Source organism: Xiphophorus hellerii, chromosome 8 (assembly GCF_003331165.1).
Source record: "Xiphophorus hellerii strain 12219 chromosome 8, Xiphophorus_hellerii-4.1, whole genome shotgun sequence".
Lineage (NCBI taxonomy): Eukaryota > Metazoa > Chordata > Actinopteri > Cyprinodontiformes > Poeciliidae > Xiphophorus > Xiphophorus hellerii.
The window spans coordinates 24,915,366-24,942,812 of NC_045679.1; the positions used below are offsets into that span (position 1 = coordinate 24,915,366).

Sequence of the window (27,447 nt, forward strand, 5' to 3'; positions counted from 1 at the left end):
AGAGAAAGAGAGAGTGATAACCAGATGCTTCTGGGTGAAAAGGAGGTGAAGGTTACCAGGGTTGCTGGAGGTTTACTGGAGCACAAGTTTCTTATGTTTGTGTGTGTTGGTGTGTTGAATTGTTTTGGATTTTTTTTTTTTGCAGAGATGGCTCATTTCCAAACATTTCAGGGTTTTTTTTCATTTTGTTCTGTTCCTGTGTGTGCGTGTGTGTGCTTGTGCTTGTGTTCCCTGCTCTGCTGGAGATACGCAGCCGAGGAGATGGAGTGATAAAACCCAGAATTGAGGAAAATACTCCAGAGAGTAAACAGAGGGAGCAAAGAAGAAATAAATAAAGAGGATGTAGAGCCTCTTGGTAATGGACTGGTGGATGCTGGGGAACACATCCGAGCTTGTGTGTGTGCGCACAGGGGTGTGCGTGTGTGTGTGAGAGAGAGAGTATATATGCTCAAACAGTGTGCGCCTGTCTCCTCTCACATTACCCTTTACATTAAAACCAGTCAGGAGGAAAATTACTGCAGACCTGGGCCACCGTCTGCCCACCTGGCCCCACAGAGAGAGGGCTGGACGTGCAGCCAGAGGATGGGATAAAGAGGGGGATAAGGGGATGAGGGGGAGGTGGTGAGAGGAGAGACTGGGGGCAGGGGGACTGGTCAAGGGATCTGGAAATGGTCCAGACTGCCCGCGCTACTGGTCCGAAGTCAAGCCAGGATTTCCTGTGTGTGCTTCATGGCTGCATGGGAACTCCATCACTGTTGTCATGGTTAAAGGGACGGGTCCCGCTTTCACTTTACACTCTCCTCTGTAATGTGGGAGGTGTGACTAAAAATGCAAGTGAGCATTATTTTAATGTCATGACTGCTGGAAGCAGAGCCAGTTCATAAACGTCTGTCTGTCTGTCTGTCTGTCTGTCTGTCTGTCTGTCTGTCTGTCTGTCTGTCTGTTGGGAAATGAGTGCCAACATTTTTCTGATGGATGTCTAGAAACCTAGCTAGCTAGATAGCCACCAAAAAAATGTTGGGACTCATTAGTCGGAATTTTTGTTATAAGTTACATGATTATCTCCACCATATTTGGCCATCTAGCTAGCTAGATAGCTGCCTGGCTATTTAGCTAGCTGCCTAGCTATCTGGGTTCAACCAGGGTGCCATTTATGCAAATAATGCTGCTGGTCTAGAACAGAATGAAAAAAACAATAATATTCTGATTTACAAATATAGTTTTTATACTTTTTAAAAATATTTCATTACTGCTTCCTGTTTGTGGATCATTTGGTTTAAACAATATCAGAATATTATCAAGAATAAAAGAGAACAGAGTCTGTTGATTTAAAATTTTTTTTACCTCCTTCCTCTAAAACTGAGAAGTGGATACAAGCATTTAAAAAACAAAAACAAAAAGACAGTCCAGCTAAGACGACTCAAGATTTTAGTTTAAAACATCCCAAACCCTACAATTCACAAAGAAACTGAACCCATAGTTTAGATTTTAAAGTAGAGTATTGAATTTTCTTTTGTGCAAATGTGATTCAGGAGGGACCTTTTGCACTGTGAGAGCTCAGATTAGTGTTTAATCCCTCTGTAACTTCAGTTCCAAATCCAAAGAGAGGAGCCTCCTGACATCCAGGAAGCAGAGAGAAACCTCCACCACTGGTCCATCCCACAGGCAGCCGTCTGGCCTCTCAACCAGCTGCTTGCTCCAGGAGAGATTTGAGCATCAGTGGTGAATGTGGAACCACACATTTGCAGAAACCAACGGGGATTCCCAAAATGCAAGTAGGCAACAATAATGCATGTTGGACCAAAAGTAAGGAGTCTCACACCACCAAGTACTGGTGGTGTGAAACCAGCAGCTGATGGATAATCAAGACGGCTCCAGGTTCACCTTTTATTTCTCTTTCTTTTCCTAAAGTGAGATTGATAAAATAGGTTCTAATATAAAATCCTTTTCCTTTTGGCTTCTAGCTTTAATTGCCATCACTTGTGCACTCTTTTACTCTTACCCTTTCTTGCTAAGTAGCTTGCAGATTAATTTATGTTTTCTTTTCTTTCATTTTAGTCAGTTAGCTGCAAATAATAACTAATTCATGAACTCATTTGTTGCTTTTTCATTCACGGTAGCCTCAATGTTTCCTTTACGACCTTTGTGTTAATTTTTCATGTTGATTTTTATATCATATGACAAATACTCTTTAAAGCTAACAAAACCTTCAGAAAATGTTTGACAGATCCTGGTCTAGACTATAAGACTGATTCATATATTTACATTATCAATGTTTATTGTAGCTAATCAACGCTACAACTTTACCCAATTTAACGTAATGCATTTTCCAGTTCTGCTCGGTCCAAGAAATCCTTTCATCTCCATCTCAACCAATCAGCCGTGCAGAACGCCTGGATGTGCAAAGCCCCGCCTCCGAGCCCCCTCGATTCCTCCACTCAGCTCCTTTAGACTAGTCAGAGGCAATTAGCAAACACCTGGTGGACACTGAGCACCTGCTAATAGGAGCTACTTCTCACTGCAACTCTGGTAAAAACGTTATCAGAGGGTTAATAGAGGAGCCATGTTGTGATGACTTCCTGAAGGCGGATTTTCAGGAACAACAGGAGTTTCTTAAAGAGACAGAGGCCCAATTTCAAAGCTTTAAATTACAAAATCAAATTTCTTTAAGTCATGTTTGATATATGTATCGATTTTTATAACTGGAAGTACCATAGTTACTTTATTGTGCTACAAAATGGCACTATGTGTCTGGAAAATTAATAATGCCACCCCTTAAACATATGATGTATGTAATTTTACCTAGAATGGACACTACAAACCATTGGACCTTTAAGAAAATTTGCCTAATTCAAGCGCATTACCCTGCAATTATTCATCACAGTTGATAGGGATGAGTTAATTGAAACTGCTTTGCATGATATTGGGTGTTTAGCTTTAAAGCATTTCATTTCATTTAACAAGCTTATCCTGTCTCTTGTTAAGACCTTAATGGCCGAGCTAAACGGTAGGTAGGTCATAGCCGCAGCATCAAATTATAGTCCGGCATATTAAAATGTCTACAAATGAAAAGATCAAACTAAAAACAAAAAAACAACAGATTTTCACGTTTTAAGAGAGGTTTTATTATCAGTGCTATTTACATAGAAATAATACAGCCTTGCCCCTTCCATCCCCCCCGCAAGTCCTCCCTATGCTCCTTTACACCAGCACGCACTCACACAATCACCGAGCACGTGCACACACCCTCACACACACACACACACACACGTTGGTAACCAAGAATTTCTGGAGATAAGACACATTTTTTCTAGATCTCATACAATGTCCAAAAGAAAACACAAAATGATCTGAAAACAACAGTACAGCAAACTCAGAGGTGACATCGAAGGAGGAAGGACTGAGCTGAAATTGGCAATGGAGTTAAACTTTCTTTAAAAAACAAACAAACAAACAAACAAAAGAACCCAGGAGCCCTGATGAGACTTGGTCATGAACTATTACCAAAGAGGAAAGGGTAAAAAATATATATATTGAAAGGCTGTTGTCCTCTGGTGCACAAGTCAAACTGAGACCCCGTGCGCTTTGAAAAGGCGACCACTAGATGGCAACGCGCGCCTCGGAGGAGACAGCCGAAATGTCACAGATGCTGTCTGCCCCCTCTTTTGTTTTCCGCCTTTAGAGGAAGGAGACCTCAGCTGCTGAAGGACATTCTCCATTATGGGTTCAATGTTCTTTTGAAAATCATTTCCATTAAAACATGTTTTTTTAAAAGGGACAGTAACAAAAGGAAGGTCAGGTGAAGCAGTGAGCGGAGCAGAACTATCAGGGCCGCCTCGATGGGTGTGATGTGTGTGTGATGTGTGTGTGTGTGTGTGCATGTGTGTAGGAGGGTACAAGTGTCTGTATAATTGTGTTCGTGTTTTGAATAATAGTGCAGACATCCTTCTTTCAAGTTATGATCAAGAACACTTTTTGTGCATTAAGGGACTCTAAGCCAGGATGTGTGAGGGAAAGTCAGTGCGTGTCTGTCATGCAGCAGCTGTTGATTTGATGTTTTGTTTTACACAAGCAAAAAAAAAAAAAAAAAAAAAAAAAAAGCATGTTTAAAATGAGATTAAACATACACAGCCTGGACTGCGACGGATGCATCTGACTACGAGCGTTGAGGTCCAAAATTGTCGTTAAGTGGCAACGAAGACATAAAGCGAGAATTGAAATTGGTTTGGAGCAACATTTTTTTTCTTTAAACGTGGTGTGAAATTAAGAAAACTAGACATGTCCCCCCTTTGGTGTTTCTCACTAATGTGTTCCTAGAGCATTAGAAGATAGGGGGAAGGCGAGAAACATTTCTGCTGGATGGAATCTCTTATTCAGTCCCGTACCCAGCAAGGGATATATGCTTTGGAGCATCTACCGTGCAGCAAAAATAAAATTTTTCCTGCTTCGCGTTACGTTCTTTCCATTAGTTTTTTCAAATGTTAAGATGAGTCTCTGATTTTAAAAGGTTCTCTGTAGACATTTCAGCTGTACTTTCCCCTTCTGACGACGATGTTGATACGTCTCCTGAATTAGCCGGGCAGACATTCGGCCCATGGTTGGTCCCTGGTTTGTATTGTCACTTTGTCCTTTCACCAGGCGCCTGTTTCGCCCATCTCCTGGCCCTGGTGGGACATGGGAGCGCTGTAGCTGGAGTTACTGGCCAAGGAGAAAGGGGGACTGGGTCCGCCCCCGTATGCGTCCCCGGGGACCGGCTGAAGGGAGCTCGGTAAGCCCGGTTCGGGACTGGGGGTTTCCGCGTGAGAGATCATGTCCGTGTACCTTTGGTCGTCTGATGGGTGGTGTCCGGACCCTTCTATGGCTCCGGGCCCAGAGCCCAGGATGTAGGGGGACTCGGCCGGAGACTGGGCCTGAGAGGACGGAGGGCCATGGGGAAAGAAGTCGTAGTTACTCCCTGGTCCGTAGTAGTCGGCTTGGTATTCTGTGAAGAGAAACACGGGAGTTCATTTTTCCTCAGACTTTAAACACATAAAACATTCACAGCTCGCCCTAAGCAGTACGTGTGGTTTTACACACAGCTCCACCCCTACCTAAGTGGGGAAATTGATCATGTCCAATTTCTAACCAACCAGTCTCCAACAGCCTCATTTGAGTGTATAAACAACTCCACACCTCTCCACCTCAGTTCTCTCGCCTCCTCCACAGTGCATTCATCTCCCCCTCTCATTCAGCTCGCAGCCATGCGTGCGCCTCGATGGATTCTCCCGCTGAAAACTTCTGGGTCTAGATTAGAAATTCCAAAATGAGATTCCAGTCTCCCCGGCAGATCTGCCAGGTCCCGTCGACTGCATCTCTCTGTCACGTCTGATAGAGCCTTAGGCACCGTCCCTCGGCTCCGCTTCGCTAAGCCGTGCTTATTTCCAAAACCGCACTCTATTTTCAGCTCTCAGCTGAGCTACGAGCTGCTTCGTTTTATCGGTTCATCTAAGTGTTATTTTTAATTACCCCGCCTGCGTCTTCGTCTCTTTTGTCTAACCATCAGTTCATTAACTAGTTTGTCCGTATGTTTGCACTTAGTTTTCAATCCTGTTGGACCGTCTGTACGGTGTTTTCTGATGGCGGCAGGACAATATTAGTTTGGGTTTGTTGAAGTAAAGTTATTATTAGACAGATTTCTCTTACTTTACCATAAGTCAATAAATTCTCAGACCCATTGAAAACTAACAGCTTGTGAGATGGGAACCCTATTGCTGATTTTAGTTGTTTAAAGCCACTGAAGCTAATTATTTTAACAAGTTTTTGCAGATATTATCCATTCACTCTTTCGAAACACACTTTTACAAGGCGAACTACACTGAGAATAGTGTAGTCCCTTGTTCTACGCTTCGTACGGTAGAGTTTGGGCTCTTGGCTATTGAAAAACGATTACTTCCTGGAGGTGTGGACCATGTTGAAGTTTTAAATCTTACCCAGTCGCCAACATTAGACGTCTGTAATGTGCCAGTTTGCTGCTATGAAATTGCCTGCGCTGTAAACAACCAGAAAGATAAGCGCCGAGCCGAACAAGATGGCTGTTAACGTTAACTCAATATTTAGAAGTTTGGCCAAAACAGACTGAATGGCTTCGTTCACTTCCTCCGCTATCATTGCTAAAAATGCAGGCAGACTACAATTCTAAAACCGCGCAGAGAATTAACGTCATCTTTTAAAAACCCTCCTGCAGCTTGCTGATTGAATCCTACAGAATAAATTGAGCTGAGTGGAAAAAAGCCCAGATGAAGTGCTGAAGGAAAATAAGTTGAATTGCGTAGGAAGACAATGGCCAGTCTACGTTGACAGAGTTTGTCAACTTTGTCAGCTTGCTGATCATTAGTCCATTGGCCTCACTTCTAAACTACAAGAAAAACTGGAAAAGCTTGAGAATGAACCATCTTGTAAATGACAGCCACTTTGCAAATTCAAAACGTTTACAACACTATTGGGGAAGTTAGAGAGGACAGACGAGTTGCACCGATGCAGCCGACAGCCTCACAAAAAAGAATTCAGGTTGTAACACGGACATCGTTCGGCTGGGAAAGGCAATCTCTTGTGAAAAGTGTTATGCAATACGTAAAGGTAATGTGTCACGATAAACAATAAATCAATTAATCGCACAATAAATTAAAACTATTGGCCTCATTTTAATTATCGGCTTTATCGTCTCTTCCGTCCTTTTTCTCTTTCTGTTGATGACACTGAATGAAAAAAAGGCTCAACTCCGATGCTCTCCACTGACCCTCCCTTCCTCATTTCCTTAGTGTAAAGCCCAGCGCACACGACACGATCTTAGAGCTGCCAGCCGATTGTCGGCCCATTTTCAAAACCACACATTAGCAAACAGAAATCCTAGGTATAACGGTTCGATCGGGTTCGATCCTGCCTTGTGGTGTCCAACAATGGGCACAAAATAATGGCTACAAGTTCAGTGAACTAATTTTAAAACCAGGCGTCAATCAATGCTTTACTACAATCTACCTGCAATGCATGTGGTTAGTGTCAGCGTAAAGTCCTGACTGAATGAAAATCATTGTAACCTATTTATGTCACGTAAACAAAGAACAGCTGAAAAGTTACCGGCTTTATCAACTGCGGTAGCAATTTCGCTCCAACTCCTCCCCTTGTCATTTCTATATTCTTTGCATGAAATGTTGAATAAACATTAATGTTGTTTCCACGTATCATCTCCAATGGACTTCGGGTTGTGCAGTGTCAGCTGTTTGGGATTCCCCTCCATAATTTCCCCACAGAAAGCATGGAGGGGAATCCACGCTTTCTGATTGGCTACCTGTCACATTCAACAGGCTGCGTTAACGCTCCAGCCACGACGATCTACCGTAACACACCACACACTACAATATGATCGATTATTAAAACGCAAGCGTCAATCTTAGAAAGACCAACGTTCTAAGATTGTCATAAGGGAAAAATCTGGACAAAAAAATCGTGTAGTGTGAACTATTGCATCAGGTAGTCGATGTGCCCATTTTCTCTATTTAAATCTAATTATTACTGAAGGGCAACATAATATACAGACTTCATAATCTGCAGTCTTTTGGTTGAATGCAGTATTTATTTCCACTTTGGCTTTATGTTGTTTAGTTTTTATTCTAGTACATTTTTTGTTAATGGAGACTGAGAATCCATTTTATTTTTGGCTGTTTTGTTTATTTTGTTTATCAGTTCCAGTGTTTAGTGTTATTTTGAAAATAAAGTGTATCTATCTTTGGCAGGAAATCGCATGCATTATTACATCATTTCCATTAAATCAGTGTAAAAAGGTCTTCAAACAATATTATCGTTAATCGCAATAATTTTTGAGACAATTAATCGCTCAGCAAAATTTGTTATTGTGACAGGCCTAATATCACTAAGGCCGAACGGAGTTACGGAGTACCCTGGACTTTGAAATTCTGCTAATTTTAAAGGCCAGCAGCAAGATTCTCTAGTAATCACTCAAAAGAGATTGATACTTTTATAATGTTAGCCATGCAAAGCTCGCCACTTGCTAATATTGTAGCAATAAGCTGCGATATTGGAGTCAGAGTAGATTCTCATTCATCCCAAACATGAAAAAACAAAGTGTTTAAATAGAAGGCAACTGGACTTCCTGACCTCATTAAGCTAACATAGGACTTTAGGAAAGTTAAAATGACAAGTTATGCTTTTTCTTTGCTTTAAACCCTTAGCATCCCTAAAATGCTTACATGTTATCAAATGAGGCCATGAGGACAATGGGGATAAAACTGATACTAAAACCTTGTTATAAATCAACTGGTCTCTCACAGAACGGCATGCTTTTCCCATGGATACTAGAAAAAAACAGTATTTGATTTCAGATATCCTTCATAAAACAACTAAAGAAAAACTGAAGTCAGATTAAATTGGTATCAGCAGATAAATTCATTTTTTCTGTTCAATGTGAATGTTGATACTTGCAGACGGTGCTGCTATCTTGCCAGGTCACTCTTGAAGAAGAGTTTGTAGATCTCAGCAAGGTTTTCATCTGGTTATTATTATTATTATTATTATTATTATTATTATTATTATTATTAATAAAGTTTCAGAGGAATCCAGATCAGAAATTATCCACAAAATTTTGGTAAGTGCAACACTAGTTAAAGTTTACTAATAGAGCTTTGATTCCACAGATATAAAGATTTAAAGTTTACATTTCTTTTAAATGGAGAAACTGTTAGCCTTACAACATTAAGAATTTTACCACTTTTATACATATTTAATGGTATAAAGTCTTTCCAAAATAGGTAAGAAAACTCTTTTTGATACCTTCAAAAACAATCCAGACATTCTCTTTACCTCCAAATATTCTTACTGTCTTGATTGTACAACATCCAATCAACATTATAGATGCTATAATAAGTGAGCATCTCAACAGAAGTCCCTACTATTACGCAGGGAAAACGTATGTGAATCACATTCATGTTATTGCCCGTTTTATCCATAAAAGAATTTAAAAGAAGCCAGTCGGATCTGTGAACACGTAGCTCAACGTTGAGCAGTTGTAGTTTCCGTCAGCTTTGAGGATTCGGACTCGGCGCGAAGTTGATCATCTATCAAATTATGAAGGTAAACAACGCCTCCTCCCACATCTTTCCGAATCCCACTCCGTCAGCTTTGATTAATGACTTCTTTTCCCGGTCCTGTTGAAATTTGTCAGCATTCAAGCTCCGTCTCTTTACCTGCCGCGAGGAAAAGTGACACCTCGCTACCAGAATCCAGTCGTTTGTGAGTGGATTCCTCTCTTTGGATTAGCATGTTTTGTGTCTAACCTGTGACACTGACTGGCGTGTTTATACCTCTGAGAGGTCTTAGCTTTTGTTTTGACTCGGCTGTTCAGGTTTGACGACACCGGGCTTTATTATCGCCTGTCCCTCTACGAATACCGTTATTAATAACTCGTATTTCTCAATCGGTTGACTTTATAATTAAGGGTCTCATTAACTGGTTTATGATAAGTTGGGAGATGTAGAGAAGCAGCGGATTTGTTTCTCAAAAGGCATTATGAATTGAATTTTTTTGCTAAAGTGGAGATTAAAATTAGATCTTGCTCCATCCAGTGTCAGACGCAGGCTTTGAAACGAAGCTACGAGAGACACAAAACATTGCGGGTAAATTGTGTCACTCAAGCAACAGTCTTCAGTCAGAGGCTTCTTCAGATTCGTTGGAAGACTGACTGCTACTGGAGATCCTACCTACCAACAGCATCGCCAAAAAGTATCTGATTACCTTATATTTCATGAAATGCATCTCAAATTCATAACCGATGACACCTCTGCATTAAATTTCCCTACTAATATTTCGCATGAGGACTGGACAGAACCAGATATGTTTTTTTGTGTAACTTGAAAGAAAACAGAAATATTCAAATAAATAATTCTTGTACAATCAATCCCACACTGTAAGTCAAAACGATATATTTAGTATTATTTATAAATCAATACAAAAGAAGTTGCTTTTTTTAGTTATGCCATAATAACAAAAAAACTTGAAAATAAGGTGCTGCTGTAGGACAGCATTGAGAAATACAATTTATTCACGTTCAAATATTAACTAGAAGTTTCAAATAAGCAAAAAATTCATTTTTAAAAAATAGAAATATCCCTTTAAGTTAAATTATTACTAGAACAAATTGAGACTTCACACCTTCAAATCCAATATGGCTACTACATGTTTCGCTTTTGATTATGGATTCTGGGCACTAAGTGAATTAATCAGCAAATATAAGTAACACAAATAAAATATATCACTCCCAGATAAAATTCTGACTTTAAACATCATGAGTCTTTTCATCTGCTTAAGTTTTGTTCCTTCCCTCAATAGAATCAGAGCCAATTCTGCTACAAAATGACACATTGATGATACATGAGCTAACGTCTAGATTTTGCTGTTCTTTACTTGTAGAGGTCCAAGAAAATTTGGCATAACCAGAAATACGCAGCTTTCACCTGATCTAGTCTTATTAGCTGATGTCAAAAGATTCCACCTGACTATTACAGTAAGTAGTTTCAAAATGCTAGCCAAACTTTTTAATTAATTAGGCAGAATGTTTTTTGTAAATATTCCACACTGACAAGAAGCACGCATAAAAAAACTTCTCTATTTCACCAAAATAGGTTTCCTGTTGTCGTCTGTCACCTTGGTGGAATAATAAGACGCAGTGCAGGCCTTTTGGGGTGTTTTTCTGTTCTTTTAGAACAACTCTGCGCTAATTGAATTTATGTTTTGCTGAAATGTTTAATTAAATCATGAAACATAGACTGAGCTCTGGGTCTGAATACTGCCCGTAAATCTCTGAATGCTGCCAATCTGGAAAAAAAGCGAGATGGTTTTTTTTCAGATCAGATTTGTGTATTTTTCATGCGGATAACCAGTCTGAGTCCTTTTCAAACTATCCAAAACAGCGTGACCATCAAATGTTTAAATCTACACAAAACACAAATAACAAAAAAAAAAAAACACCTGCGCTTATGTTAACCTTTTGATTGTCTTTACTTTATTGATTCATACATGGAAAAAAATAGTTTTGTGATTTTCAGAAAATGGTCCAACGTACGTCATGGATTCGGACATGAATGGTAAAGTTTACCTACTTTATTTTGGTCTGCAAAATGAAGCAGTGTGACTTTGTTTAGGAAAATATCAAAGAGCGTTTTAATTTGTTGCTGTTGTTAGCAACAGCTTTAACAAAAGCAGAATCTGAATCTTTCTTTTCACATCCAAGCTAGCATCAGCACTGCAGCACAGTCTGTCACTGCAGGAAGTTAGAAAGGTTGCAGTTTAACTATTACGCTACAATTAAGGCAAAATGTATGGGACTTTTTTCTTCATTGTTTAAAACGTTTTATATGGTTCAGCTGGTAGACAGTGGCTAAACTGTCTTATATGTTTTATTTTTGCTGAAAATGTTGTAATATATTAATATTAATAGTAATGTCAGCTATTGTTAGCCAACATGACAAACGTTCCTTTGGCGTTGAGTTCTGTGTTGTCATTCCCTGCAAAAATGATTACGTTTATGAAAGCTGTCATGTTAATAACTCAAAAAGGACCTGAACATTTATTTACTGCTCCAAACCCTTCGCTTTCTCTGCCGTGCTCACCTCTGCACACATGAACACATTTGTTATGTCTTCTTCAGCATTGTGCTACATACAGTAGCTGATACAAAACTGACCTTTGAACCCATTTGTTGCTTAGTGGAAATCCAGTTAGATTTTTCTTTTTTTTGGTAGGAAATTGATCTAAAGAATATCTTAGTTGCTCATAGATCTCAGAGTCAAAATTGGATCAATTTGACTCAAATGTGGAACTTTTATATTTGTCTTCACTGTGCTATAGCCATCCCAACACAGAGCAGAGCCAGCTGCACCACTAAAAATGTTTTTTTTTGCAACATTTGATGAGCTGAAAACTTTTTCTGACTACTGACAAAGCCTCTTTACTTGATGAGCAATACATCAGCATACCTCACAGTGCGCAGCAAATTAATGTGCCAAAGCCATTTCAAGATTTTATTTTTGATGTTATGATATTAACGACTTTTCTTGTTGTGAAAATTAAATGAAAATCCATTCTTCGCGTGTCTCTGAAATGTTCCGTCAGAGCTGTGTCGTCTCTAGCAATCTGGTGGCAGCGGTGCTGCCGCAGACCTGGAGCCGTTCTGGTCGGAAATTACAATTCATGCCAAGCGATTGACAGTTTTCTTTAAAGACGGCAAACAGAATTTTGTCTCTAGTAATATCGAGACAGCGTCTTGTCAGAGAACAGCCTTTACAGACTGAATGTTTAACATTCTGGTTAATTTTATAGTCTGGGGGCGTGCTGTGGTGGCGCAGGGGGTTAGCACGCCCCACGTTTGGAGGCCTTAGTCCTCGACGCGGACGTCGCGGGTTCGACTCCCGGTCCCGGCGACCTTTGCCGCATGTCTTCCCCCCTCTCCTCACCCTCCTTCCTGTCTGCCTACTGTAGAAAAAATACGAGTGCCGCAAAAACTCTTCGGAGAAAAAAATGGGGAAAAAAAATGTTATAGTCTGAAATTAGACCACTTTAGACCAGGCAATTTACCTGCTCTAACCCTAAGACAAAACCGATACGAAGTCATATGTAATACACATGTTTACTATTGAGTCGTGTCTAAATGAGGTCTATGTAAGGTCCTAATGAAGAAAATGGGTTTACTGATCAGAGAGGAATCTCTGAAGTAGGTCATATTTTGTGAAATTTTTATTTTTTAAAACAGAAACAATAACCTGCTCTAAGTGTGAGACTAAAAGAATATAGATTCTTCCTATTTAGGAAGTACTTCTGACCGATCTTTGAATTGTTTTTTTTTTTAAACTACAGACAGAATTTAGATAAAGTTTATAGACGACTACAAAACAATAGAAGAACAAAACAAAATGGTCTGATTTGGGGTTTTTTAAGAAACTCAGTGTAAAGAATTATAATTTGAGAGCAAATCAAAGCCAAACCTTTTTAACGTGAAGTTGAGAAACTACAATGCAAAAATGACAAAAGTTCAAGAGGAAATCTGAGACTAAAGCAGGGGTGTCAAACTCCAGTCCTCGAGGGCCGCTGCATGTCCTGCAGTTTTTAGATGTGCCACAGGTACAAAACGCTGGAATGAAATGGCTTAATTACCTCCTCCTTGTGTAGATCAGTTCTCCAGAGCCTTAATGACCTAATTATTCTATTCAGGTGTGGTGCAGCAGAGGCACATCTAAAAGTTGCAGGACTGCGGCCCTCGAGGACTGGAGTTTGAGACCCCTGGTCTAAAGTATCGACTTTGTCACACTAGAATTGAGCCGATACCAACACAGACTGAGTTTCGATATTATCGATATTTTGGACCGATCCACCCACCTGTAACTCTTACAATGGTCACTCTGAATTTGAATCTTTTTTTTTTACTACTTGAAGATCATTTCAGAACCTCTTGCTCCATGAGTTTTAGAATCATTAAACCAAAAGTAGCACAAACCATTTAAAGAGGATTAAAGCAACACCTGTATGCTGCTGCTGCTTTAGCTCCATTAACAATTACAAACCTCCATCTGCCTTCTGCCTCTCACCGCCTTCCTGTTCTACAGTTAAACTAAAGCCATTTTGTCTCAGCAGCACTTTGAGCCAAGATCGACTTTAGACTTTATCCCTTCGCCCCAGATGTTGCACTCGCATTTCTCCGAGTCCCGCCATATGTTCCCCGCGCTGGCATTCTGCTCCGGAGCGGGGAGAAAGCAGGACCTAACAGGTTAGATATCCGCCACCTGATTTCAATTTCAGCGTGTTCTGCCTGCGCACGCGCCCAATAAGAGGTGACGTCGCTCTCCCCGCACGTGCTAATTATCTTATGTGCCCAACAGGCCCGCGCGCTAGTTTGGGTATAGAGCCCGTCGGTGTTGTGAATGTGAGATGTGTTGAGGGGAGTGTTGGAAACCGCAGACTATAATTACACTCACACATTCGGCAGCATCAAGCCACACACACACACACACACGCACACACACACACACCCACCCACGCACACCCACACACACCCACACACACACACACACACACACCGGCAGCCCTGACGAAGAGAGGCGTCGGCTCAGATAAAGGGGAATCGGCCGGCCTGTGCCGCCGCGGCACAAAAGGGTGTGAAAAGCGGCGCGCGGAGACAAGAGCGAGATGAGAGAAAGAGAGAGAGAGATGGAGGCATAGAGGTTTTGTCCTCTGTTTCACCCCCTCCTCCCAGCTCGGTTCCTCGCAGCCTTGGCGGCTCCACTTTATTGTATCCTCAATGCCAAGGCCTCCTCAGGTAGGTGTTGCAGCTGTATGGAGACCACAGCGCGCGCTCCGACTGTCCATCAAAACAATATAGCTCATAAACATGACAGGCGCGTCTGCCGTAGTTGTAGGTCGGTTTTGTGCTCAGATATTCCTGTCTGTCCGTCGAGCGCTGAATTTCTTTTGGCAAAGATTTATTTGCTAATGCTAATCCAGCGGGCGGGTGATTCTATCTGAGCGGTAGTGGTGTCTTCTTCCGGGTTACAAAAGTTCTCCCAAGTTTTTTGTTTCAATGTAGTGATTTCTACTTGTTATTAAAAAATATTTTAAAAAAACTAGCACAAATGTATTTATTATCATGGGAACAAACCTGGAAATCTAAAATATCTAAGGTTCACCTGTAACGGTGATTTTAAGTATTGTTTTGGTGAAGTATAATATTATGTAGTATATATATGCTAATCCTCAATAAACTGCACGTTACTAACTGCATACGTTTTGAGGCCACACCCCTGACGTTTTCTAGAACCCTGGACTATTGATGCCACATTTTTCAACCTGAGACTAATAAAGCCACATGTTTTAATCTATGGATTTCATAACTCTAGCACGTTTTGATGATAATTGTGGATAAATGTATGAATGTTTATCTGATATATCATATTAATGTTTAACTTGCAAACATCATATGGCTTTCTCTTTTTTTTATGTGATAGTGTTTCAATTATCAATAGATTTCCAGGTAACTCCCAAAATTTCTAAGGAAAGTGTCACGTTTTCAAACCTTTGCGATTTGAAAATGACCAAACAGAGATGGTTCACAGCCATAAGAGTTTACACAATACATTTTCTTTCTCCGACTATGTTTGCCTGCATGACTGCTAGGAAGCACGGGTCAGCATGAGATTACCACAGTTTGATAACCAGGAGTGAACTAGTGGGGGAAGGGCAGCGCTGCATGACGCTATGATTCGAAAAGCCAGAGAAAACTTCAGTCGTTTCGTCACTGGCGTCGCCATAAAAGAACTTTCAACTTTAGGAATGATCTCAGTTTTGAAACTGAAACTTTTAACCCCTTAACTGTCACCCTCAAAACGCTTAAGTGCAAGTCAGGGGGGCCCAAAGTGGGTCCTGGAGGGCCGGCATCCTGCGTGTTTTAGTTCTCTCCCTGGTTTAACGCACTTGGATCCAATGATGGCTCATTAAAGACCTAAGAAGAACATTGACGTGCTGAGAAGGTTGTTGGTACCACCAGGGAGAGAACTAAAACACGCAGGATGCCGGCCCTCCAGGACCCCTGATGTAAGTCAATCTGTTCATGAGGACGCCGGCGTCTGTGTGATAGTTAAAAGGGTTCTGATGTACCTTGATAATGGTAACTAGTCCATGATGTTCTGCAATGCAGGCATAAGTAATCTAATACAAAAAAACGGCAGATGCACTTTGAGAGCATCTACATACACATTTTATGTTGTCAATGTAAGGTTTATTCATACAGCAGATTTAAAAAAAAAAAAAAAAAAGTAGTTAAAACAATACAATGAGAGCCAATAGAATCAATTTAAAAGTTACAATTAAGGGAAAAGTGAAAAAGATCAGTTCAAAGCAATGATTTGAAAATCTCTATGTTCTGAGTTGTGAGCTCATGAATTGATAGAATCAAGGGTGGGCAATATGGACTGAGAGCTTTATCGCGATATTTTGCAATGCTATTATGATAGCAATAAAAATAATTATGAAAAACTATTTATTACTGTATGGCACAACGTCATAGCTCCACAAAAATGCTGTTCTCCAAAAAATTTGAAACAGACTTTTACACGACATTACTAACTTAAAGAATTGTGATTTGCATCACTAAGCTGCACATAGTAACTCCATTTAGTCATATTTTAAAATTTACTGATATTTATTGATGCAAACAGCAGAGAGAACATTAAAAATAACATTTACAATAAAGTCAGCTTTTTTAGAATCGATAATTGAACTTTATCGTGATAACGGTAAATCAAAATCCTCACGATAAATGATAAACGATACGATAAATGTCCAGCTCCTTTGACAGAGTATTCCCTAACGTTGGACTACCGAAGACAAACCGGCTGGTAGACCCGAGTTCTCTCACTGGTGTGTGGATGTAGCAGAGATAATTTAAATAGGGTTGGAGCAAAACTGTTAAAAGCTTTAAAATCAAGTGATAAAATTTAAAAAATCAATTTGGGATGGGACGTGAAGCCAGCGAAGAGAAGCCAAGACTGGCGTGATGCGTTCACGCGTCTTAGTGCCAGGTAAAATCTGATCGGCAGCATCACAGTGGTCCAGTTGTGATGTGATAAAAGCATCAATAACTCTTTCCAGCTCTTTAGCAGGTAAATAGGGCTCAACCTTGGCAACAGCTCGCAGATGGAGGAAATTTCACATCACATTCTTAAGACCTGGCCTGTCATTTGTCTAATCTGACAAGAACACCACACAGAGCATGATTCCTTTGAGATAGCAGGGTCTGTATGCAAACACTGCTGATATGCTGAGTAAATATTTATTCCACATCTTTTATCTGCGACATGAAGCGATTCCAGAAGCTGCCTGACCAGCGTCTGCGTACATTTTTTTTTTCTTTGTTTCTCTCTTTTCTTCTGGAGACCAGTATCCTGGATTTTTTTTTTTTCTGAAATGAAAAGCTACCTTCCCATTTACCTTTTGTTCAAACGGACATTGTGTCATTTAGTTGCCGCCACGGTATTTGTTCACATTTCACGCGTTCTTGTCTTTTGTCGATTCCAAAAATCAACTCTGACGTAAAAGAGGAGAAAAGAGACGAGATTCTAATCATACCGTACCAAATCACACACAGAAACCAAGATTATCTACAAAAATTAACTTTTTTTTATTTCATGCAACCCATAAATAGTGAAAAGTACTTTTTAAGTTCAATTGTCTGGGTCAGCGATTTAGCAAAATGTCAAAAATGTACGTGTTTTTCAGCCATCCATACCTATCAAATAACCCAGAACCATTTTAAACGGATCTGTTGCCATGGATTTTCCAAACAGACCCCTTGCTGCTCCTAGTTATTTATGTATTTCATTTATTTTTTTTTGTCTTTTCAAACATAAGAAATTGGATATTTCAGCCACAGCTTTTATAATTTGGATAAAAACTTGTCTGAATTCCTACGCATCCTGCATCGGTTAACTTCTTTGCTGATGACATGTTCATATTTAGAGCAGAAAGTTGGTAACTTTGGAAAGCAAAGCTTCAGAAATATGTAGTTTATTGCTGCTTTTTATCAAAGAAAAGTGGCACTTTTATACGTAATGATGGTCAGAAGTGCATCCTTTTAGGCATTTATCCCAAATAAAAGGACTTTTTAAAAAATATTTTTTGATCCAATTTGTGGTTTTGGTAATTATCCAAAATGCTTGGTTTTTTATTTTGATTTGGCAGCTGGGTATCTGATTCCAACTGAATAGGTGGTATTCAATCATAAGCACAAAGATATATTAACAAAAGTGTCCTTTAATTAAAAATATCAACAAAATGACTGGTGTGTGCCTGAGTCAAATTAAGGTCTTGGCTGTATTTCTGAACACAAAAACAAGTAGCTAATGGAAACTAGTCTGACATCCAAAAACACTTTCATTGGACTGCGTCCACAACACCAGCACAACAAACCATTTATATCATGTCTTCCTGTCTTTCCACCCACACTGATAATGTCAAGTTTTTGATACAGATGTTCAACCTGGATATGGATCGTGTTTGCTTGAGGCCGGATAAAAAGCGTGTGAAAATGAGCGGAAGAGTTTTTCCCTTCCTACCTCCATAGTAACCGTAGGGCCCAGGTCCTAAAATGTCCGGATCCTCCAGCCTGCCTCCTAGAGGCCTCATCCTCCTGGGGCCCCTGAAGAAGGCGTGGCGTCGGGCCCCCAGGGCGCTCAGCTGCTTCATTCGCCGCTCTTTGGATCTTCTGTTCTGGAACCAAACCTTAAAACAGCAACAACAACAAAGAAACGATGACAGAGCTGATCAGTGGCCGTTTTTTCCTTGCAACCTTTTAGCTTTTCATCTGGATTCTGTTTCTGAAACTCTCACGCACTTCTGAGATCCACCTGATCACATCTGTGGCAGAAAAAGTAGACGATGCGCAACTTCACCATCACTTTTCTTTTTCTTTCTTTCTTTGTGGCACGGATCCATTTCGTTTTTTGAGCTCTCTTTTGCAGAGTTTGCACTGAAAGCCGTCATTCCCATCAGCCTTGACTTTCACTCAAGTTTCTGCCTTCCTTGAAAAGCCATATTCAAAACGGCGAAGGAGTGTTTTTGAAAAATAAAGGAAGGATTCACTTCTGACCTGTTTGGATCCCGTTTTAAGACACCTCTGCCCCCATTTGCACGAGTGTTTGTGCTTTCTTTTGTGATGCTTATAGGTTCTTTGATCTATGAATTAATACGGTTCAAGAAACTCACATTTTTTTCTTTTAACCACACTTAAGATTAAACGTAAAGACAGCAGTAGGCTGTGAAATGAAACTTTAGTTTAATTACAATAAAAGATTTACAGTACTAGGACTTTACTGTTAAAAGCTGGAATATTTTTCTCTTTTTTCGTCGGTGCCGGAGCGCGCAACAAGGCCTGCCACGAAATTTTTCTGGACAATGAATTTTCCCATTAGTTATCGCGAGAAACGATGATGTTGTTCTTTTGAGACCATTTTTTAAGTAATGGTAATGCCGTAAAATGCCAGAAAACATTGTCCAAGATCAGTAAACTTTAAATCCCTCTTAACATTTATCACTGGAACTGGAAGACATCTTAAATATCCAAAATAAATAAACAAAGCAACAGAAACAACATATAAAATGAAATATGAAATCTCTGTAAACAAAACTGTCCTTCAAAAAAATGGCAAGTTGAGACCAAAACACCAGACTGAAGACGTTTGTCATTCAGTTTTTCGTAGAAAGAGAGAGAAAAAATTAATGCAAATGGGAATTATTAAGCTTTTAAATTATCATGCGATTAATTGATCTTTTGCTAATTGCGACAGGCCTAAGCACAACAAATTCAAACCAGACATAGAAATTGCAAACAGAAGAAAAAAATCCAGCAGATAAAACACCCTTTGTTGCATTTTACAGTTTATAAAGGAGTTTTTCTCTTTGTTACACTACTTTAAGATGAGTCACAAAGCAACAGAAACGGTGCGCGCCCCCAACGGCCCCCGCGCCGCAAGTTCAAATAAACGGAAGAGAATATGCTTAAATAAACTTTCTTTGAAAAGCAACAAAGGAGGATTTTTTTTATTTCTTCCTTTCTTTCTTTTTGAAAATTTGCAAAGCCTCCCGCGCCATATGGAGGAATGCTCTTTGCATTACAAGCACATAACAGGTCGCGTTTGCGCCGTTTGCATCGCATGCTGCATAATGATGTATGTTCGCACCATGCTAGGCTACACCAGAGGCAGAATCCCACTGTGCTACAGATTAACAAAACAACACACACACACACACACACATAAAGAAAGCCAAAAACCACTTAGGCTGTGCTCTCCGTGCTCCAGCGGCAAAGGCAACACCTGCTTATTGAGAACAATCGTCTAACTGTAGGGTACATTTTTATGGAAATGCTCTCGCTTCCCTTGAGAGAGCCTTGCTTAGGGATTACATCCACATGCTGGAGAAGCAGCGTGGCTCACAGGGCTCCCCGCGTCGAGAGCTGCGGTATTTAACACACACCGAACGAGGAGGGAGATGACGAAACGCAGCCTCCATTTTGGCTCTGAGCAATCACACACACACACACACATATATATAAAGGGGTGTGGGATGAAGGGAGGGATGGTGCAGCGGACTCACTGACTGACTTATTGACTGGCTTTGGTGATTGACTGTATGATTGAGCTCTCTCTCTCTCACACACACACACACATACGCGTACAGAAAATTGCCTGCAGTGTATGATATAGACGAGGCCGTGGAGATGCGGAGGAAACAGGCTGGAAGTGAGTAAGAGCGGAGCGGAGAGGTGGGAAAAGGGGAGGGCGGTATGTAAATCTGTGAAATCAGCGATAATTACAGTGAGTGCACAAAAAGCCACATCACAGTTGGCAGAGATGGTGCTAATCATCCTGACACAGTCTGCACCCAGACACCCGACTCGTGCATCCACGCGTGCGTATATGTGTGTGTGTGTGTCTGTGTGTGAGTCATGGAGGATAAAAGAAAGCAGAAAGCAATGTGTGTGTCGGGGTGTGTGTGCGTGTGTGTGTGTGTGTTACGTTGCACAACATGTTTGTGTCTGGGGTTCCTCTTAGCATTGGCAGGCAGTGAGGCTAACCTTTCTCTCATTTCATGGCTGTGAAACATGTATTATTTCCAAATAAACTGCCGCCTCCAGTGTAAACATGGTCTTTATCATTCCCAAAGCAGTCCAAAAAAATAAAAAAATAAAAAGGATTATTTTATTTTTCGAGATTAAATTAACCTTTTGTCTCAAGGATAAACTTTAAAACTGAACCCTGGTTTTTTTTTTTTGTACTATTTTAAATGTATTTATGACATTTAAAGAAAATCTAAACTGTAGAAAAAAATGAAAACAAAATGTTTAGAAATACTGAGTTTCATAAAGATATCACTTTGAGGAGCTACAATAACAGTCGGTTATAATAGAATTAAAAACTATGACATCTCTGAACTGTTTTAGGAAATTATTTAAGTTAGATAATCAAAATTGTACTGATATTTTGAATCATTTTTTTTATTAAATGTACTTACAGTTGTGAGTTGTTTTTGTTCTTATTATAAATACTTACTGTAACCAACACTACCTTTAGCTATACATTCAAATCTGTCATAAACATATATGTTGTTATGCATGTTAACTGTATTTTTTTATCTCTTCCATCAACCTGCTAGGAAACTACAGATTAAAATTAGCCTCTCAGGCTAAATCTGGCGTATTTACATGATGTATTCATGTTGACTAATAAGCACTGTCCTCTTTAAAATAAATAAATCTAAGCTAATATAATAACAATAATACAGTAAGTAACAAATATAACAATCAGAAAATACACAACAATAAAGGTTAAATAATATGAACATTTGGCAATTAGCACTTAATAAACTGATTTACAGTTTATTAAGGTGGTTTGGAAAAGTAACTTTTTTGGTAGGCTTTAAGATATTATTCCCCATAAATGCTGTTTCACTGTAATATGCCATGCGTTTGTATGGTTAAACATATTAACAGGCCGTTATTGCCGCCATTGTTATCGTTTTATCATTATTACCCAAATAGGTCCATAATGTATAGACCTAAAAGAAACATTTCACATGGCGTGCAGCTGGTAAATTTGGATCTGTAACCCCGCTAATGGTCCACATCATGTTTTGACATTTCTCTTACAGATAATGAGGCTTTCAATTAAACGTCCCGCACACTTCGGGAAAATTAAAAGGTAATTTTACTGATTTATAATCCGTCATTTGTCTCCAATTTGTCTTTGTCTCGGTGAGTCCGTCTCGCCTACTGTGGTTCAGCAGGGACGGGGAGACCAACCCCCCCACGTGGTCCAGCGGTCCTGTAAGCATCTTTGCTTTATGACTGCGATTTGTTTCTTTCCTGAATGATGAGTTTTAATGACTTGCAACAACTGTAATTTTTTAGAGAATGTTTTTTTTTTTAATCATTCATTTATGATGTAATAAAAATAAAAACTGTAGATTCTAGTATAATTTTGAAGTTTGGGGTCTGACCCCCCCCCCCCCCCCCCCCATCTGGCCCATTGTAAACTTTCTAGAGACGCCCCTGCGTTACAAAATCAACCTTCCATCCAAGTTTACAGTGAATACATGTAAAAATGACATTATTACCAACCATTTAAATGTGACAGAACGGTGGTTGGTGTTTATCACATAACCCTACCCTAACCCTAACCCTTTCCAATTCCGACATTCAACAATATTTGCTTTGAATAGGCCAAAAAGGCTTCCGTCTATGAACAGGTGGGCAAAGAATGAAACGTGGAAAAGACGTTCGGCGAAACTCGGTCGTGTTTGCTCGAATGATCTCTATCTTTGCTTCCGCTCGGCAGGTTCAGTTTTTAACTGATTATTCTGGACTAAATAAAAACAAGGCCGACGAAATAATCGGAGAGAAAGACGTCGATTTGACCTCCGGTGGTTCAAGGTTGCTGCATTTGTTTCAGCGTCTCAATGCGGTGTCTAAATAAAGTAAATCATAAATATATATCCGTATATCTGTTGATAATAATAATAATAATAATAATAATAATAATAATAATAATAATAATAATAATAATAATAATAATAATAATAATAATAATAATACTCTGAGTTTACCTGGATGACTCGCATATTCAGCCCCGTCTCCTGCGCGAGCTGCTCCCGGATGTGCCGCGTCGGCTTCGGCGTGGCCACGAACGCCGCCTTTAACGTCTCCAGCTGCTTGGCCTTGATGGTGGTCCGGGGCCCCCGCCGCTTGGTCCCGGAGTTCTGCTCCTCATTTTCAATATTGTTCGTTTCCTTATCTGAGGATGTGGAATTGTCCGTCTCCTTTATGTCGTCCTGTATCGGGTCCTGGAGATCCGGCGATAAACTCCTATCTGTGCACGACGAGACTGCAGGGGGTGTGGGGTGGGGTGGGGGGGACCCCGGGGAGCCCCGGGTGGGTGAGGTGGGGGGTGGGTGGAGGGGGTGATGCGAACAAACAAGGAGGGGAAGGTCACGATCCGAAATGTCAAGGAGGGAGGCAGAGAGAGGGGAGGGAGGAGGTTTAATTGTAATTAGCCCAGGTGTTTAAAAAAAAAAAAAAAAAGAAAGAAAGAAAATTGAATGTAAAATTTCAGATGATGCTCATTTTGAACAAAATATTCCATTTCACGCTCATTTTGTTTTGTTTTGTTTTTTTTTTTTTGTAAAGAGAAAAGAAATAAGCAGCCATTTCATTTTTCACCAAATACACTTAACAATAAACAACAAACAATAATATTCCATATGAATAATCGGAAAATAACCGAGCAGCTTGAGCATGCAGGGTGGATGCTGGATACTGTCCTCCTGTGTGTGTACGTGTGTGTGTTTCTTTTTTTTTAAAGGCTGAATAGACAAGAGAAGCAGCAACACGCGCCACACTAACATTCCCCCCCCCCCCATAAAACCAGAAAGCTATTGTTCTGTGGAGGTAAATATTGAAACTATTCACCCCACAAAGTTGTGGGGATCCGCTCTCCACAGACCCCCAGTCTTTGTTTATTCTCTTTATTTCTCTCATTTATTTTACTTTATTTCTCTCTTCTCGCCACTCAGACCTAACGAACGCGCATGCTTGTAACGATTTCACTCAGGGCCCCCGCCTCTCTCCCCCCTTCAACAAAATTTTACCGCCAGTGAGCGCAGCTCAGCTGTTTATTTATTTATTTATGTTTTTGTTGCAACGTCGCTCACCTGAGTTCAGGTTGACTTCCTTAATGGCCCCGGAGCTCAGGTAATCTTCTTTGCACACGAACTTGTTTTCGTCGATCACGTAGAGCTCCTCTCCCGTGGACAGCTGCTTGTTACACACCATGCAGGTGAAGCAGTTCAGGTGGAACACCTTGCTGCGGGCTTTGCGCACCAAGTCGCTCGGCGAGATTCCCTGCAGACAGCCCGCGCATTTTGTGCCAAAGCGCCTGGACACATAGAAAGAAAAAAATACATAAATAAATCGAATCAGATTCAAATCTTTCCTTACTATTAAATTCCTCTGTTTGTTATTTAAAGCGCCGATTATGTGTTTTTGTTTTGTTTTTGGTTTTGGTTTGGGGTTTTTTTTTTCCAATATTTTGTGTGTAGATCTAAAAATGTGTTGTAAGCCCGACTCCATGTCGCGTTCAGGCTCATGCGTCACGTTATAACTCATTATAACATTTTATTCAGCGGACAGAAGAGAAGATTCCCAGCTGGTGTGGCTGAAGACAAAAAGAACGTTCTAATGGCGCGGCTTGAGTTTATCAGAGGAGCAGAAACACAGCCTTACTTTCACTTCTTTTTCCAGGTATCAGACATAAAATAATCTGTTTTCCCTGCTAAATATATATATATATATATATATATATATATATATATATATATATATATATATATATATATATATATATATACAGCAATTAAAGTTGAGAAGACGTCAGCGTAAAGACGCACGTGGACGTTGTTTTTAAGGTTGTTGGAATTGAGAAAAATGACTTTTCATAAGCCGGAAGAAGATGACTCTCTCTTTCTTTTTTTCTTCCTTTCTTTCTTTCTTTCTTTTGGTTAATAGGTGAAAGGTGAATAAGCGTCGTGGTGGTTTGTGAAACGGGACATCTAAGCTTGACTTCAATGTATTTATTTAGGTTCAAATTGGGACCCATATGGGCTTTTTTTTTTTTTTTTTTTTTAAAAGAAAGAAAAATCTATATCCAATATATTTTTCTGGGCCAAATAAAGACAAAGACAGGCCACCCTTAAGCAGACAATGAAGGTGAAGTACATTATTTAATAAAGATCCAGCACTGCTCCCATGCGGCTTTTATTCCATTTATTATGAAATATTTTTGTCTTAAATATGAGGCCATAATAAACGCTTATTACAGGACAATTTTAAAAAAAATAACGTGATTAATATGAAATAAAATTCAATAGTTATTGTAATTTTAAAAAAGATTTTTTTTTTTTTTTTATTGCGAACTGATTCATCCTTACTGGCAGAGCTCTGTGATAACAGTAATAATAATAATAATAATAATACAGGGGGGAAAGGGAGCTCATTTTGACGGAGGCGCTCTGACAATAACCCCACGCAAAAACGTATTAGTGACAATCAACACATTGTAGCCGCGGATATATTATGGGATTAAACAGAGTGGGGGAGCATCTTAGCGTGGAAATCTTCCTTTAATCCACATTCAGCCGCCTAAATAGTGGGACGACTCATCAGTTTGATGCACAAATATAGAGCAAAATAAATCCGGTCCTCCAAATGTGTAAAAAAAAAAAAAAAAAGAAAAGAAAAGAAGAAAAAAAAATACAGTTTTGTTGTTGTTGTTGTTGTTTTATTAATTGTAACAGAATTCTATTGAAATGTGTTGCTGCTTGAGCCTTTGGGGTGAGAGCAAGCTGCCTTTATTGTGGAGCATTGTTTTGGTTTGTTTTGGTTTTTTACACCAATCTGAGCTGGTTTCCCCATTTGCAATGGGATCGCTTCACCGCGCGCCTTTCACATGCATGGCCAACCCTCCTCCTCCTCCTCGCCTCTTAAAAAAAAAAAAAAAAAAAGGGCACAACACTACTTACACAACAAATGGACACATTAGGGTGATTACTGTTTCGCCCGGCTAATGGCTGGGCCATTTAAATCCAGCGCGCTTGATGGGGACCCGCAGTAATATGATGGCCAAGGCCGCGCGAGGGGCCAATAACAGCCCCGGCCCCCCGACTAAAACATGGAGGGGGGAGGAAAGGGGGGGCAGATGACGCGACTTACATGTCATTAGACAATTTGGGAAGAGTAGGACAGTCACGTTGTAAAAGAAAATGATGCGACAAAAACAAGGACTTCACTTATATTATATCACCCAATTACCTGGAACACTTTTTGGGGGGGGGGGGGGGGGGGGGGGGGGGGGGGGGGGGTAGGAGGAGGAGGAGGGGCTGGGGAGGAATTGGGAACCAGTTAATGGCCTAATGGATGTTTGGGAAGTGCCACCAGGAGCTGAGAGTGGACTCTAAAATATTAGATAATAATAAAAATACAAAAAAAAATAAAAAAAGCAAAGCAGTTTCCTCTTAAATAGAAAAAAATTGGAGCATATATTTATTTAAAGTTATTTTATTAATTGGCATTATAAACTGAACCTGACTGCACTCCTTTGTATTTGTTTCAGATTGAACTTCATTTAGTTGTATTGGACTGATTTGACCTGAATAAATATATAACACTGATTTGAATTATTAGGCCAGAGTATTTATATATAATTTCTTAAAGGCAATTTCACTAAAATGTTGCATAAAACTGACTGTTGGTCCTGCATTTGCTTTTATTGATTTGACTTTAAGGGTGAATTATTTTATATTGAACATTTTCGGTTCCAAACTGATTTGTTTTTGGTCCAAAATGACTGAGAATGTAATAACCTTTTACGTTTTGGGTCAGTTTTTTTTTTTTTTTTTTCTTTTTTTGTCGCGTGAAATTATACATTTTGACCCTTAACCGTATAGGTTACGCAAAAAGAAAAATGAAATGGAAAAAAAAAATATATATCCTCCCAACCGATTCCAGTCTTTCTCCGCGTTACCTGAAAAAGTCCATTTTGCAATAGAGCTTTCCGTCCCGGGAGAAGCACTTCTCGGTCAGGTTGCAGTTGCATTCGCAGCACTGGACGCACTTGGCATGCCAGGCTCTGTCCAGCACGTTGAGCAGGAACCGGTCCAGGATGGGCCGCTCGCAGCCGGCGCAGAGGACCATCATGTTGCCGGCCCGTGAGACGCCGAGTGCCGACCTCCCCGCTGCACGGACTGCGCTGCTCGGACTGGGGCAAGGCGGCTCTACGCGGAACAACGTCTTGGCTCCTGGTTGATGAGCTCTGCCGGGGTGAAAAGTGGAAGATTCTCCCCCCAACCCTCAATCCACCAGAGGAGAGAAGAAGAAAAAAAAAAAGAAATAGAAAAGAAAAAAAGAACTGTTCCGGTCCTGAGTCCTGGGTCGGGATGCTGTCACCAATCCACAATCCAACAGAAGAAGAGAGGGAAGAGATTTCAGGGCTGCGTGATGCACAAACCAACCATACTTTCTCTCTTCGGTTCCTTTCAAACACCTAAAACATCATCTTTCATTTATTAGTTTAGGTTTGTTTTTTTTAATATTATTATTTAAAATAATCCCTTCATCGCTCGCGCCTTGTTTTTAGTCCAGTAATTTCCTCCGGGCTCACCTCACGTTGCCACTTTCACATCACTGTGCCTGGGTTATCATGAGAGAGGTTTTTTTTTTTTTTTTTTTTTTTCGCCAAGCGCGGAGCTGCATCCGGAGCTCAGATTGGACGAGGCCCCTGTTAATTCCTCGCATCAGACGAGCCAATC

General features: G+C 40.1%; 1 protein-coding gene and 1 long non-coding RNA gene across 2 annotated transcripts; one reads left to right on the top strand and one right to left on the bottom strand.

Moving 5' to 3' along the window:
- On the top strand, positions 1–20,675 carry LOC116725096 (uncharacterized). Its single transcript, XR_004340316.1, has 3 exons — positions 1–13; positions 11,094–11,099; positions 19,330–20,675. It is a non-coding gene; the product is annotated as an uncharacterized LOC116725096 (long non-coding RNA).
- On the bottom strand, positions 4,074–27,447 carry lhx5 (LIM homeobox 5). Its single transcript, XM_032570992.1, has 5 exons — positions 26,664–27,447; positions 23,797–24,020; positions 22,693–22,970; positions 18,147–18,312; positions 4,074–4,981 (listed from the first exon to the last, which is right to left on the bottom strand). Exons 1-5 carry the CDS (start codon positions 26,834–26,836, stop codon positions 4,632–4,634), a joined length of 1,191 nt encoding a protein of 396 aa, XP_032426883.1. The 5' UTR covers positions 26,837–27,447; the 3' UTR covers positions 4,074–4,631.

What these genes read in the sequence shown, in the direction of transcription:
- lhx5 (XM_032570992.1), bottom strand. Translation starts at nt 26,836, where the DNA reads ATGATGGTCCTCTGCGCCGGCTGCGAGCGGCCCATCCTGGACCGGTTC. An exon ending in TGCAAAATGGACTTTTTCAG is followed by an intron (nt 24,021 to 26,663) that starts GTAACGCGGAGA and finishes CTATGTGTCCAG; the next exon opens with GCGCTTTGGCACAAAATGCG. An exon ending in GCCCTACGGTTACTATGGAG is followed by an intron (nt 4,982 to 18,146) that starts GTAGGAAGGGAA and finishes TTCTCTTCACAG; the next exon opens with AATACCAAGCCGACTACTAC.